Below are 16,139 nucleotides of genomic sequence, written 5' to 3'. Positions count from 1 at the left end.
TGTTATCAGGGATTAAACCCAGGGGTGCTTACCCACTGAGCCATATCCCCAGCCTTTTTAATTTTTATTTTGAGAGAGTCTTGCTAAGTTGCTTAGAGCCTCATTAAATTGCTGAGCTGGGACTGAACTTGGGATCCTTCTGCCTCAGCCTCCCAAACTGCTGGGATTACAGGTGTGTACCACTGCACCTGGTTCCTCCAGATTATTTTAAACTGAGCATTCTAGAAATTCATTTTTCCTGCTTTTTGGGAGTTCTGGCCCTATGCTTAAAACATTTTTGCTTTTGCCAGGGTGTGATTTTCTTTCCCCTTATAGAAATTGTGTCTACCTTTTGAAAATGCATGTTCATGCAAACAAGATTCATTAACCTTCCAAGAAAGCAAGCTCTTCTTTTTCAATGCTCCATCATTTTCAGATCTGCCTCCTGGCACAGCAGCTACCCTTTCCCTGGTGAATGAGGCACAGTATCTGCTGATAAACACATCGAGTATTCTGGAACTTCAGCAGCAATTATGCACGAGGTAAGATCCCTTCCTTGGAACTAGCAAACCAGTTAACTACCTGCCCCTGGGAGTGAGGCCCAGCTCCTACCTGCAGAGGAAGGCTCTGAGGGTCAGTGAGTTCAGACTTCATTTATATATGAGCCTGCAAGGCTTAGAGAAGTCAGCAAGCCCTATTGACCAGTTCCTATTAATCTGCCTGAGGGTTCTCTTTTCCACACTTTATTAGTCAGCTTACTGTTACTATAATAAGTACCTCAGAAAAAAGTTTTATTTTGGCTCAAAGTTTTAGATGTTCTAGTCCAGGTTGGCCCTGTTGCTTTGGGCCTGTTGTGGCACTTTATGGTTGGAGCAAAACTGCTGACCTTAGGATGGGCTAATGAAAAAAAGAGAAAGAGACCAGGGTTCCACAATCCCTTTCAAAGTTCCCGCCCTGCTTTGCCAGTGACCCTTCTACTAGACCTTACCTCTTAAAGTCTCTACCACCTTCCAATACTGCCACAGTGTGACCAAACCTTTGCCACATGGATCTTTGGGGAACACTTAAGATCCAAACTATAGTATAGCATCTTCCAATGCTCCTTCTTGACACCCTCAGGATCTTAGTGGAGAACCCCTAGTTCTCATTTCATTGTTCCATTTCATTCATATATATATATATAGTTGGACACAATACCTTTATTTTATTTTTTTATTTTTATGGGGTGCTAAGGATCGAATCCAGGGCCTCGAATGTGCTAGGGGAGCGCTCTACCGCTAAGCCACAATCCCAGCCCCTCATTGTTCCATTTCTTAACATTTGTTTTAATTAAGTTGCCATCAATTTGACCCAGTTTCATTGCCCACCCTCCTATTGTCTCCTGTCCCCTAGGATCCCTGCCCTACTTCATGCAGGCATTTTGAGGACAGAGAAGGAGTGGCTGTAAAGCTTTTAAAATTGTAATTTCAGGGGGTTGGGGTTGTGGCTCAGCGGTAGAGCGCTTGCCTAGCACATGTGAGGCACTGGGTTCAATCCTCAGCACCACATAAAATATACATAAATAAAATGAAGGGATTGTGTCCATCTACAACTCAAAAAAATATTGAAAAAAATTGTAATTTCAGGCATGCTTTATTTGTCAGTTGCACCATCAGACAGGGCTAGCACCCCTGCCTACTCATTCCCACCCAGGACTCTTCTGAGGGTCCTGACAGTGTTAGGAGGTCACCTCAGGTCTAGAAAGGGTCTTGGTTGGGCCACCCCTCACTGTTCTTTAGAGGAAACTGAAATCCCAAGATAGTCAGACTATTAGGGAAGACCCCACTCATTTTGCCAGAGCTATGATAGCACTCCTCATTCCTATTCCACTGGCCAGGGACACCTGTGCACATGCCAGGAGGACTGAAGCTGGGCCTCCTGTGACGCTCATGTGCCATGTGGTCATGTGCATGCATGTGCACACTCAAAAACAACTTAATGAAAACAGCCAACAGACCCTCCAGGGTCTCTTAAAAGATAGGTTTGTAGAAATTAAATACAACAGTCCTCCTTTCCCATAGATCAGCTTGTCCTCCTTCTGAACAGAATTGTGACAAAGTTTCAGGGTCTTGTGTGTTCACTGAGTTTTCTTGGCCCGAGGGACCCTTATTCACAAGCACTCCAACCAGGAGAGAGTGGGTCTGCAGTTGTGTGGGATTCTTGGTGTGCAAAAGATAGGAGGTGCATATAGACTTACTGCAATCCTAGTTTCTACCAGGAGGAGGCGACATTTTCCATCATCTGGTTTAGAGCAATGCTGATGAATGGCACAGGCAGTCAAAGGTGGGCCCTGACAGTGTTAAGAGGTCACCTCAGCAGTACTGAGCCCATGACTCGTACAAGGTGAGGGTTTCTGGGGCCCCTGTATGGTATTTTTTTCTGTGCTGAATCTGAAAATTCAGTGGATTTTCTCATGCACAGTGGCTTTCAGACTTATAACTTCCCCTTTTACAAAACACAAAGAAAGTGTGTATATCCCAGAATGCAAATTCAGAATCAAAGGACTTTAGAACTGCAAAGTGCTAACCCTCTCATTCAGCCGAGGAAGCTGCTGTTCTCATAGGGTGTGGGAGCTGCACATGGCTTGTGGTGAATCTAAACTGGTCCCTGGCTTTTCACATGCCCTTCACCATCCAGAAGGAATTGGTATAACCTTGATAGCCCTTCTCCCCCAGTCCTGTAGCTTTTCAGTTCTGTTTCCAGGGCAAATTCCACCATGTTCAAGGACCCTTGCCTGTGACTTAAAAAACAAAACAAAACAAAACAAAACAGAAGTACACAGAGTGCAAAAACCATAAATACAGAGCTCAATGGATTTTTACAAATGGCTGCATCCATATAATCCATGCCCAGATCAAATAGAGGACATAGCCCAGAAACTTCCCTTATGTTCCTCTTAGTCAACCCCACTGAGGGTCACCTCTTTTTTTAACTTTTTTACTTTAGATAGTTTTACCTGCTTTTAGACCTAATGTAATGGGATCATACCGAGTATGTTCTTTTGCCGGGGAAATGTTAAGACTTATTTTCAGTGCATTTCTCTGCGTGGGGGTGAGGGATGCATAGAGGTTCAGAGCACCATTTTGTGGTAATAAACAAAAATTCAAAACAAGAATGAAAAAAATAGCAAAGGCTGGTTAAAATTGCAGATTGGGTGAAAGTTAAGAAACTCCCTCTATGTTTCTTTATGATGTTTTAATATCCAAAAGAGTGTGTGGTCTTGGTGCTTTTGTCAATTAATCCCATTGACAGCTGTTTGAATATCTTGTCCCACTTTGTAGAATTGGTGTTTTCTTAACCAATTTATTAATTGGAACTTTGTTCATCTGATTTCCAAAGTCCTTCATCTCTTCAACTAGGTCTGCCTTTGTGGGCTGCTCCCTGGAGGTGAGACCATATCTCAAAGGGGTTGCTGATGTGTCCTTAGCACATGAGTGTCTCTTGGCCTTATTCTCTCAGGCTGGAGTAGAGTTGATAAAGTCAGGCATTGGGTGGCAGGCATGCTGAATTATTACAACAGTGCAATCATCTGCCACCCTCCCTCCACTCACCCTTTTTGGTATGTCTAAAACAGTGATGAGAATGGAAAGAAGGAATTATTCCCGATGAAAGATCTCATCTCGCGTTTCCGTGCCAATATCATTACCAATGGAACAAGGGCTTTTGAAGAAGAGAAATGGGGTGAGATCTCAATTGGTCCCTTGAGATTCCAGGTAAGTTCCAGGAAGTTCTAACATCTTTCCTCAAGGGTTGCCAGTGGCGATTGACCTCAACCCCATACCTGGGTGGTGACAGGTGGAAATCCTTGTTTCTTACTCAAAGAATCTCAGCGGAAGGACCTCAGCATTTTGGGATGCCTCTTAGAATGGTCTAACCTTTACTTCTTACGAGTGTGCAGTGGTCAGTTTCAGATAAGGAACAGAGAATGTGCCCCTAGACCATCAGAGGGCTTGGTGCTATCTCTATGTCATCATCACATCTAGGCTTAAACTCTGTTTTCTTAGAATGTTTGTCTGTAAGAACTCATGCTCCTGAAACTTGGGTTTCTGCCATCTGGAGCACGTGGAGGGGGACCCAGAAGCCTGGTGATCCCTCGATGACCATGTTCACTCCATCTCCTCCATGTGCTCTGACTCTGTCCTCTCTGGCAGCTGGGGAGGAGATTGCATGCAGAGGGAAAACCACTGATGCCATCTCTCCCCAGGCTCTGAGCTCCTCAAATCTTTGGGTTTCAAAAACATGAGAAAGAGAAGAAGAGTCTTAGGTTAAAATCTGTACTTCACATGCTGATAAGTCCCCGTGAGATCTGACCCTACTGTCCTCTGAGCCCATCACCCCTTCTGCTCTGTGTCTCTGATATTAAAGCTCTTTCTCCATCCCCTAAACAAAACAACCCACTTGCCTCTGCACCTTGTCTTTGCTGTCCCTTCTGCCTGGCATGTGGCTCCATGGTCCCAGGTCAGAGAGTACCTCCTTGGAAAGGATGGCCCTGATCCACACACTCTGCATGGTACCTGCTCATCTCATCCTTCCAGAGCATATGAAGGTGGAGACCAAAACTGTTTTGTTCCCTGCTATACCTCTTAGACCTAGAATGGTCCTGGCCTGATTAGCACCCAAGACGTAATTGTTGATGGAATGGACAGGAAAGATAAGAAATAACTAGGGTCAGAAGGATATCGCATCTGCAGAGAATGCACTCTGCTCTGCAGAGGGGAAGGAAATTGGTTTAATAATAGTAGTGTATTAGCCAGTGGCATAAACTGGCTTTAATATGGCTCCCTTGCATCCAGGCTCTGCACTGAAAGGGACCATCACCTGACCATCCAGAAAAGCACTAAATGTTTAGTCTTCATTAAAGAATTCCAGATCTGGGACAGGGGAGGGGGTAAATTACATGATATAACAAAAGGTCCCAGGGATCTCGTTTATTCACTTAACTCTCAATCTTCCTCTTGTCTTGGCAGCTGACCTTCCACCATTCATAAGGCTATCTTTTTTCTTTCTCAGATTCTGTCCTACAGACCTGTCTCTGGCTCCGGCCCTCCTGCCGTTTCTCCTCGTCCCTCCATCCTGACCTCCTCTACTCTTCCTTGTTTCCCATCACGGGGTCTCTGCTGTTTTAAAGATGCCTGCTCTTGAATACCCTGCCTGGCACAAAGTAGGCACTAAATATTTCTTATTGGCTATATGAGAGAGGGAGGGAGGATGAAAGGAAGAAAAGAAAGAAGAAGAAGAAGAGAGAAAACTAAACTAGAGTGGAGCACTATCAGGAACTCACCTGGAACAGGTACCTGAGACATAAATACAAGGAAAACTCATTAGTCAAGGAACCTTTCTGAGATGACCTCTCCTCATGCTTTGTTGTCTGTTGTCTGTTCTGAATAAACAGCAACTAATAAGGCTAAGATTTGCCTGCCCTTTGGCTCAATGATGTTACTGGTAGAAATTATTAAAAAAATACTCATACAAGTGTGCAAAGACATATTACCAGATTACTTATTGAAGTAATATTGTGATTTTGAAAAATTTGGGAATATCCTAAGTATCCATAAGGAAGTTGGTTAAGCCAATTACGACAGATTCATAAATGGAATCATGGACAATCATTAAATAATTATAGTTAACACTGTGTCTTTTAGAAGGTCTTTGGAAGTTTTTTGTTTGTTTATTTGTTTTAGTTTTTGATGGATATAATACCTTTATTTATTTATTTATCTATGTGTGGTGCTGAGGATCTAACCCAGGGCCTCATACATGCTAGGCGAGCGCTCTGCCACTGAGCCACAACCCCAGCCCATGGAAGGTATTTATTGATGATAATACTCTGTGTTGAAGCAGTTGCTCTGAGACTGGCACATCTCTTTTAGAAAGCAATTTTTTTTTTTTTACCAGATATCATTAGTCATAAATACTTTTACACTGTTGACTTTATCATCTTACTTTGGGAAGTGGATCCTTAAACAAATCCCAACAAAAAAGAGAATTGTGTGGATTAAAACCTCTGCTGCAAAATTATTGAGAATATTTATGTGGCTCCAAAGGAGAAGAGCTAAGTTTATCAGCCCACGGGAATGCCAGGTCATCCATGGTGAAAATTGCAAAACCCGAGGATGAGGTGGTTCTTCCTGCCCTGGTGTGGAAGGATGTCCGTCGTGCATTGTGGAATAATTGGAAAGAGACCTAAGTGGCTTCTCAGATGTCAGGGTGTGTCCACACACTGCAGATGTGTGGGTGTATGCAGTTTTGTGCCAGGATCTTGGATGAGCCATAGTCCCTAAACAGTGTTTGTCCTGAGGATGGGAAGGGGAGACCCTGAGAAGTGTTTTCTCTTTTCTTCCTTCAAGCTTCTGGATTCTTTGACTTAATTTTCAATGAGTTTATATGCACAAGTTTTAAAAATACCAATTGAGTACCAGAGAAAAGACCTAAGAGGACAACATCCTAAGAAAATTATTTTCTTTGGATCTGTACTTGAAGAGGGAAAGTTTTTCTCCTTCTGCTACTTTGAGAAACTGCTTTAAGAGGGTCTTTAGAACAAAGTGACAGGATTTGTACCCAGGATGTTGTCTATTGGGGGGTACTGAGGTCTAGACCTGGGGCTGGTGGGCTCTACTGGGTCTTGATGTCCCTTCCCCAGGTGCCAGGTCCAGGGAGTCTGACATTTCCTAGCTGAGGGCAGTTCTGGCTCCTGTTCCATCTCAGGGATCCTCGTCTATAGCAGTGATAGTTTCCACTGTTGAGCATGATCGAGTGCCAGGCCTGGGCTTGGCATCTCAGAAACAGTGTCCGGAATCTTTGTCAAAGCCAGCTAAGCTGCTGGATGTGGAGATGAGGTTTGGAGAGATGGTGGGTCTGCTGAGCACCAAGGGCAAGCCGTGGGACAGAGGTCCAGTAGAGTACACCTTGTTTGAGTGGCCTGGGCATCTTGACTTTGGTACCACAGAGAAGTTATTTCTCCACTAGTTTAATGCCCACTGACCAGAATGTGATTGATAAGAACAGGCCAAGACACTTCCAGAGTAGGCAAGTGCTTCTAATTTTAGTGCCCATGAGCGAGCAGAGGAGGAATGGTTATAAAAAAATCCAGTAGCTGGGCTGGGTGATGTGCTTCTGTGGTCCCAGCTACCTGGGAGGCTGAGACAGGAGGATCATTTGAACTCAGGTGTTCATGGTCCATCTGGGCAGCATAGCAAGATCCTGTCTCAAAAAAACAGAAACATAAACATAAACCCAACAAGCAGTAAATGAATACCTTTGCATCTTTTATGTGTGCAATCAAAGAAATATCTCACTACAGTTAAATTGTAAACTTCCTTTTTAAATATTAACATTTGTGGGGGATTTTCTTGCTATCAAAGCAGTAAAAGATCATGGCAGGCCACCGAATGTAGATGTTCTACTGCAGTATGACCTGTGTTAGGCAGTGTGGTATTACGTTTCATGTGTTTTTGTGTGATGTATGGATGTATGTACATAAGTATACACACACACTTTAAAAAATTCACTCTAAGCTGGGCGTGGTGGCACACACCTGTAATCCTAGTGGCTTGGGAGGCTGAGGCAAGAGGATTGCAAGTTCAAAGCTAGCCTCAGCAACTTAGTGAAGCTCTAAGCAAATTAATGAGACCTTGTCTCTAAATAAAATATATAAAGGGCTGGGGATATTGCTCAGTGGTTAAGCACCTCTGGGTTCTGGGTTCAATCTCTGGTATCAACCAACCAACGAACAAACAAACAAACAAAAAACCAAAACCCCCCCAAAAAAAATCCCACAAAATACTCTAATAAAAATAATAATAAATGAATAATAAATGAACAAAGTGACAGGATTTTTACCCAAGATATTGTCTATTGGGCGGTAGCTGAGGCCTGGGCCTGGGGCTGGTGGGCTCTACTGGACCTTGGCATCCCTTCTCCAGGTGCCAGGCCCAGGGAGGCTGGCCAGGCCCAGGCTCCATCTTATTTTCCTTTACATTTCCTGTTTACTTCACTTATAAAACAAATATTTCCCCATTATACTTAAAAAACTTTATACATTAATTTTTAATATAGGTCACATCTATGCAGCATAGTCTGCGTCACCATTCTTCTCTACTATGGCCATTTATGATGTTATCAAGTTTTCCCTACTATCAATGATATGAGGGCAAATCCTCACATTTAACACTGTGTTTGCACTTCTGGTTCCTTTCTTAGGTCAAATTCCTAGACATGAAGTTTCTGGGTGAAGGACATAAGCACATGAAGGTTGTTTCTGATGGCTTTCCCTCAGTGGCCCAATGCTTACCCTCTGGGGGTTTCTCTTCTCCCAATTTGTTTTTCTCATCACTGAGTGCTTTTCTTCTTTCCTTCCTGATCTCCCAGACCAGGCACTCTTCTTTAAGTCCTTGCTTTTTGTTTTTTTTCCTCTCCCACAGTCCTGGGATTTGGACCCAGGGCCTCCTGCATGCTAGGCAAGTGCTTTACCACTGAGTTACACCCCCACTGCTACACTGGTCTTTTTCTTTTCAGTGCTAAAGAAGTAGCTTTTGGGTTAACAAGCAGGCATTTGGAGGAAGTGCCACTTTGGGGCTCTGTACTTAGGCAGGAGGATTGCAAGTTCAATCTGTATGATTTCTCCTTGCAAAGTGTGATGGTCTGGTTACTTTCATGGCAACTCTGTCTTTTCCCATCTCACCTGGCAGGTTCTGGGGCCTTGTCACAGATGCCAGATGATTTGCATCGACCAGAAAACTGGGCAACGAAATCAAAATGTTTTCCAAAAACTTTCTGAGAGTCGTGAGAGAAAGGTAGGCATGACTGCAAAATATAATACCCTGTTTAAAAATCTTGGTGCATGATTGACACCAGAACTATATTTATAATAATGCCAAGTTACTTTTACCAGTGGAGAATTTGCTGCACATTCCAAGGCTGGTGTGCTAGTTTTAAGGTCCTGACCTTGTCTGTGGCTCCATCTTATTTTCCTTTACATTGGTTCCTCTTTTTTTAAAAAAAATTACGTATTTTTATGTTTGCAAATTTTGTCGAGGACATAGAGAGCATCAAAATAAATAAGGTTATTTCTTTTTTCCCAATTATTCTTTTCTTCACTGCAGTGATCTCATGGAGAGTCAAATGCCTTACTGTGAATAGAGTAATACATAGATTCAGTAAAGTTTACTATATATATATATATATATATATATGTATTCCTGCCAGTTTATCTTCTTGAAGGTTAAAATGATTAAATGTTGTTGTTATAGATTCCAGGTTATAAAAGTTGAGCTAACATGTTCATTCTTAGGAACATTTGTTTTCAGTCTCATATTTTCTTTTGAGACTCTTTCTTGGTGAAGAATTCCAGGGAGCCAAGGAAGCGATCATGAAGCATAAAAGAATTCGAGAAAATTAACGGAAATAATGCAAACATTTAATCAATTTCTAACACTAAGGTGGTAGGGTAGTTCATGGTTAAATGTTCTGTACTGTGTTCATTCAAAAGCAGGGTTTTAGGGCTGGGGATGCAGCTTAGTGGTGGAGCACTTGCTTAGCAGATGTGAAGCCCTGGGTTCAATCTCTAATAGATTTTTAATAGAAATTAAAAAAGCAGGGTTATGTTCCACAGTTTTTGTCTTATACAAGTGTCTATATAGATGTGGTCTGCAGAGGTATTGCACTTGAGTGCTATACCAAGACATCTGCCCAGTTGATGAAGGCTACATCCACTGGGGATATAGTGCACACAGAGGTACCTACAGAAGGGATGGGTGGGCCCAAAGTCTCTGGTATACAGGAGTACTGTTTCTCAGCATTGTTGCACAAATCTTTTATTTTTTAAATTTTAGAATACTTTAAGATAGAAAGTTGCCAAGAGAGTACAGAGGGGATTGTGTACTCTTTACCCACATGAGCATAAGTCTTAAGGAATGAACTTGAGATTTAGTTAATTCCCAAGCCTGCAGCCTGAGAACAAAAGCATCCACAGAGGTTATGCAGGAACTAACAGATCTGGGGGTATATCATGTTCTCCTAAGGGTTCTTACTGGCTCACTTTCATTGATGGTGAACCTTAGGCAGATTTACATAATTTTTCATTTTGGACCTTCCATCTATATTTTGAGGGAACTCAGAGAGCTTAATTTATAATTTTTAATTCTCAAGGAAAAGTGCAGAATTGGCCATTTTGATTCCCAAATGACTTTTGCATTATGGAACAGAGGAAATCAGCCTGGCAGAGGTCAGAGGCTAAGGGCAGATAAAAGATGCTTCTGCAGGAAGCACAGGATGTATGAGAAATGCAAAAAGAATCACCTAGCTAGAAAGCCATGTGGGGTGACTGTAGGTAAAGGACACCTTGGAAAGAGAACCTTTGAGGTCTGGAATTAGGATTATCCTCATGTTCATTGTATTCTATTATATAACAGGTAGAACCTACCAAGTAACTTGGCCCAGTGTGTTTCTAGAGATCTAATTTTATTGTAAGGATTATTATTTATAAAGTTGATTTAACCACTAAAACAACCTAGCCTTTCTTGTCCCTGTTTTGTTCACAGGTGAACTTTGGTGTATACCTGATGCATGAATCTTTGGATTTATCTTCTCCATGTTTCCTGTCTGTGGGATCTCAGGTGCTCCCTGTGTCTAAAGAGAATGTGGAACTCCACAACTTACCTGCTCTGAAGAAACACCAGGATGTTAGCTCCTAAAATTTGTGTGCATTAATTTTCTTTCTTACAATGATTTCTGCTATTCTTAAGGTTTGGTTTAGTAGAACTTGGTCTTTAAATAAGGACAGTTCTTTTCTTTGGAGGTAAGCGCATGCTGTCTTCTGCTTTCTCTGACTTCTCACTCTGCACATCTGCAGAGGCTGCACCCAGAAGAGCAGTTCCGAGGCCTCAGGACTGAATACTATGCCTATACCTGGTGAGGCTTTCATATATATTTGAAATATGATCTGTTGTGGTCAAAGGAAAAATTCTGTTTTAAAGGATGGTGTCTCCTTATGTTGCTCAGGTTGGCCTTGAACTCCTAGGCTCAAGCCTGCCTCCTCAGCCTCCCCAATAGCTAGAATCATAGGTGTGCACAGGCTCCAGATAAAGTTTTTATGAAATGAACTAGGACTCTTGAACCTACTATCAGTCTTTATTTCACCATTTTCTTAGGAAGAATCTTCAGCCTCTTTCCAACTTCTCTGTGCTGATGAAGGGTGTCTATGCCCACTGATCTTGAGGGCATGAGATGTCCCTGTCCTCCTGTGTACATGGTGGCAGTGGGCCCAGATTAATGACCACATTCCTTGAGGGGAGTTTTGACCAGAATATTTATATGATGATCCAGGAACTTCCTGTTTCTCTTACTTCCTGTCCTTGACCACCATCCTTGTCCCCTGTTTAGTTGACACTTTGAGCATAGTTCACAAGTTTGAAGTTAATCAGATTAGTGCAGGGGCCAGACTGGATTTTGTCTTTTTTTAACAAATTCTTTCTTCTGTACAAGATAACAGGAGCTAAGTGTAACATTGAGGTAGGATAGAGTACTGGGGGAAAAATGAGGCATTTGGGAGGGCTCTTCACATTTATGGTGTTCCTATTCCTATTTATCTCACTGAGAATCATGTTTTTAGCTCCATTTTCTAGAGGAGAAGCCAAGGTTCAAAGTAATTTGCACAAATCCACCTAGTTGGTAAGAACAGAATGGTGCTCCTGACAGGCTGTGCATAAAAAGTACTAAAGCCTATGTTTAAATCTTCATTGTTGTTGTATAGAAATAGGACTTACTTTCATGGGTCATCTCATATCTTGTGACCTTTTGAAACTTGACAATTTAGTTTTTCAAAAAAGATGTCTTTTAGAATTTGTTCATGAAAAATCATCTTACCTTGAATATAAGTGTTAATTTTTCCTTTTTCATCTCTATAAATTTTATTGCCTTTTGACTTATTGCCCCAGCTAGAATTCCAGAAATATTGAATGAGTGTCTTAAGAGTGGATATACTGCTGGGTACAGTAGCACACACCTGTAATCCCAGTGGCTCTGAGGTTGGAGGATTGTGAGTTCAAAGCCAGCCTTTGCAACTTAGAGAGGACTTAAGCAATTCAGTGAGACCCTATCTCAAAATAAAATATAAAAAAAGGGCTGGGGATGTGGTTTAGTGGCTAAGAACTTGTGTTCAATTCTCAGTACACTCCCCCACCCCCCAAAATAGTAGTTATACTTGTCTTTTCTCAATTTTGGGATGAAGTATTCAATCTTTCATTCACTGTATGATTTATTTATAGAAATCTCATAGATCAGCTCTATCATATTGGGAAGATTCTCTTTTATTCCTAGGCTGCTGGAAATTTTTATTATGAATGGATTTGAATTTTGTTAAAATTCAGAATGATTTAACTGCCTTGTGATATGATCACTTGCCTTTTCTTCTGTGGGCATATTCATGGAGGGTTGCATTGATTGATTCCCAAATATTGAAACAGCCTTGCTTTCCCAGGTAACCCTGTGGGTTTGCTTTGCTACTATTTTGTTGAGAATCTGTGTTCATGAGGGATACTAGGTTGTATTTTTCTTTCCTTGTATCGTGTGTCTTGTTGCTAAAATGTCTAACTACAAAGTGGATTTGTCTCTTTCTCTTTTCTGCTCTATCCATTTTTGATTTATGAAGCTACATTTTTTTGGTGCATTCACACTTAAGCTTGCTGTTTTCTCAATGAACTGCTTCTTTTATGGACATATAAACTCTTTTAATTAGTAATTTTCTTTGCTCAGGAGTTCGATATATGTAATGTTGATATAGCCATTACTGAGAATTATGGGCCCCCTCTCACTAGTGAACATAAGTTCTGAAATTCTTTAAAAAGTGGCAAACTTAGTCCAGAAGTCTCTAAAATGATTATACATTATGACTCTGTAGGGTTTACTTCAAGTATACTATATGTTGCTTTTATTTTAGAAAATTAAACAATAAGAGATTAAAAAAAGCAAGTCTAATTATCTTAATAAATAAAGAAAACAATTTTGATAAAGCATCAACATTTATAAACTAGTAATTTTTTAGTAAGTGGAAGGAATATTCTGGCAAACAACACTAAATGCTGTAAAAAGTAAGTAAAAATCCCTGTGGCTTGATGGAGGCAGTTTGGGTGGCAGTAGACATGGTGGTGATTTGCGGTGCTGTGCCTGGCACAGTCTGCAGGAGTCTACCCTGTGCAGCCTCCATGACTGGTTCTTAGTCTTCTGGGGGGAACCTATGAGTTACACAATATCCTTTAATCCACTTCTTTTCCGCTTAATCTTGCAGGTGTTAATTTTGTTGTTTCTAAGAATTATGATGGATACAGAACCTGGTATCTGATTGTACCTTACTAAAATACCACCCCCCCAAGCCCATTATTGGCTGAACAGAGGAGGAGGGATAGCAGATAGTAAGGTTCTAAATATTTCAATTTGGAAAGTAGATAACTTTGTTACACCATGGTAAAATATTTGATCAAACTGTTGTCTATTGTCTTTGGAGACACCAACCTCATGCCAACGAAATGACGTGTTAGAGTAAACAATAGGAAAAAAAATATCAGAATATTGGGGTTCCTTTTTTGCAGCTTCAGCAAAGTTCCGAAGGAGAGAGATAAACTTGGGCTAGAGAGAACCACATCAAGGCCACAGCCGTCGTGCTGTTAGATAAGAAATCTGAAATAATTAAGGTAGACTGGACTTCCAGAAAGCTTTGAATGTGTAGTACCATAAAAACCTAATATAGCCAAAGAACTCAAAGTTCTTGATTAAACATTGTCACAGGGGCTAGGGTTGTGGCTCAGTGGTAGAGTACCTGCCTAGCATGTGTGAGGCACTGGATTCAATCCTTAGCACCACATAAGTAAATAAAATAAAGTTAAAAAAATTGTCACACAACTTTTAATATATAGAGTTGACCAAAATAATACCCCTCAATTTTCCCCAAGAGCTTTGTATTAGCAAAAGTACCACCATCCTGGACTAAAAGGACTGAAACTATTGGAAATGTAGAAACAGAATTCTAGACCTCTTTCTTCCTTTGGGAAGAAAGAGGGACAACAAAGCTACTCAGTTGAAGAAATTGTGTATTCTGCAGAGCACAACCCCTTTTCAGAAGTGGCCAATGCAGGTTATGGAAAGGAAAAAACTTTCAGAGGTTGGATCCCAGCTCACAGAGAACAATAAATTGATACAGAAATAATATGCCCATTGTGGGAAAAGTAGAAAATACAGCTGAGCAAAAAGAGAAATAACCTCTGAAGCTGCCACCCTGTCAGAGGAACATAAGACCCTGAATGCTTTGTGCCTAGGATTCTAGACATTTCTCTGTGCAAATACTAACTCCTGTCCTTTATTGTGTCTTTTCTTAATGCTTATTTTCCTCTGTTCTTTATTTTTGATGGTCTCTCCAGGATTCTTGCAATAAGCTCAGTTCTTGTGGACTTTCTGGGCAGCTCTTTAGGAGATAAGTGCCTGGTTTAATCATCCCTTTGAAATCTTGTCTTGCTGTTGTTCTGGGCTCCATGCATGTACCTGTCATCTCCTCCTAGTCGTCTCACTAGCTATAGTCAATGAGTATTTATTGATTGTTGTGATGATCACCATGCTTGGTGCTGGGGACAAAAAGATGCATTTGATACCTACAGCTCCTACAGGACATCTGAGGAGCTGTCAGATGACAGTTGAGCAGAAACCAATAAAATAATTAGTCATTTATTACAACATTATTCTCATGAGGAAAACCACCTTTTCTGTAACTTGCTTTGCTGTTTGGAAATTAGAGTGAAACACTTAAAACACACTGTTTAATTGTTCATTCCGAAATGTATCATATGGCACACAGTAATGGATTTGTTTTATTGTTTGTTAACACTTTTTATTTTGCAAATAAAAATTCTGTCATCATAAAAACAAACAAACAACCCCCCTGCCCCCACTGTTTGGTCCCTAATTTAAGAAAGAACATATAAACCTGTTGAAATATGGTTTCTGCTAAGAAGTCCCAACTGAATAAAAATGCTTATGTTGAATTCATAATAGTTGGACTCTTCTAACATGTTTTGCTTGTGGTTCAAATTAGCTGGTTCAAAAATAAAGTTACTTAATGATGTGAGTCATTAATTCATTCAGCAACATTTAATTCTGTGGAAGCTGATAGCTTCCCACTCGGTTATAAAATGTGGAAGAAAACAGATCATTTGGTGAAGTGGCAGAGCAGTATATTGGAATTTTGACTGTAGTATTTAAAATTGATACATACAAAAAAGTATTCTTCTCTATACATTAAAATGTGCTTATTTCCTTAACAGAGCTTGTTAATTTCAATATTTGTGAATGAAAATTGATAATGCCTTATGGAACTTTAATTCTTGCAACTCTATGGGATAGGTATTTAATCTTTACATTTTGTAAATGAGGAAACTGAGGCTTAGGTTAAGTGACCCACTTAAGATCAGGGAACTTGTACATAGCAGGGGTGAGATTTGGGCCCAGGTTGGTCTCTTCACTGTTGTGCTAAACTGGCTGTATCTTTGTAAGTGTGGGAACTGTTCTAAGCCCTACAAGTGCGTTAGATCACTTGATCTTTTTTAACACATGTATGAGCAAGCTACTACTGCTATCAATCATCTCATTTAGAGATGAGGAAACTGAGGCACAGAAAGGGTAAGTCACTTGTCTCTGGTTCTTGCTGGTAAGTGGTGAGGCTGGGATTTGAACTGGAGCCTCTAATTCAGGTGTCCATGCTCTGTTCACCTCACTCATATTGTTTAATGAATGAACAAATTGCTTTCCTTTTTACATACCTCAAAAACATGATAAAAAGCATCGGTAAGAGATACAATCAGGAGCTGTAAAGGCCCCTGTACCTCCCATTTTCCTGCATTGTGAGAAAAGGAAAAGCCACATGTCTTGCATTCAGGGAGCTTGGTGGTTCATATAGGCCAGCAGAGGGCTGGACATCCAGCTTTAGCAGATGTTCAGGGGCAGGGCTTGTGTTAGTCAGGTTTTCATCTCTGCGATCAAAATACCTGACAAGAACAACACAGAGCAGGAAAAGATTCAGACCAACACCACTGCTTGAGGCCTGAAGTGAGGCAGAACATCATGGTGGAAGGGTATGGTAC

At 41.0% G+C, this 16,139-nt stretch overlaps 1 protein-coding gene across 1 annotated transcript in view; it reads left to right on the top strand.

Annotated features, from left to right (window-relative positions):
• Mocos (molybdenum cofactor sulfurase) overlaps nt 1-15,320 on the top strand; it is a 53,184-nt gene extending 37,864 nt beyond the window's left edge. Inside the window, exons 13-16 of the mRNA XM_015482424.2 lie at nt 416-521; nt 3,593-3,731; nt 8,706-8,810; nt 10,557-15,320. Of these exons, the coding sequence (XP_015337910.1) occupies nt 416-521; nt 3,593-3,731; nt 8,706-8,810; nt 10,557-10,709 (503 nt within the window). The 3' untranslated portion in view covers nt 10,710-15,320. The remainder of the gene's footprint in view (nt 1-415; nt 522-3,592; nt 3,732-8,705; nt 8,811-10,556) is intronic.
• Nucleotides 15,321-16,139: the final 819 nt, after the last annotated feature.

The sequence above is a fragment of the Marmota marmota genome, unplaced genomic scaffold (genome assembly GCF_001458135.2).
Source record: "Marmota marmota marmota unplaced genomic scaffold, marMar, whole genome shotgun sequence".
Lineage (NCBI taxonomy): Eukaryota > Metazoa > Chordata > Mammalia > Rodentia > Sciuridae > Marmota > Marmota marmota.
This window is presented reverse-complemented; position numbering and strand designations above follow the sequence as displayed.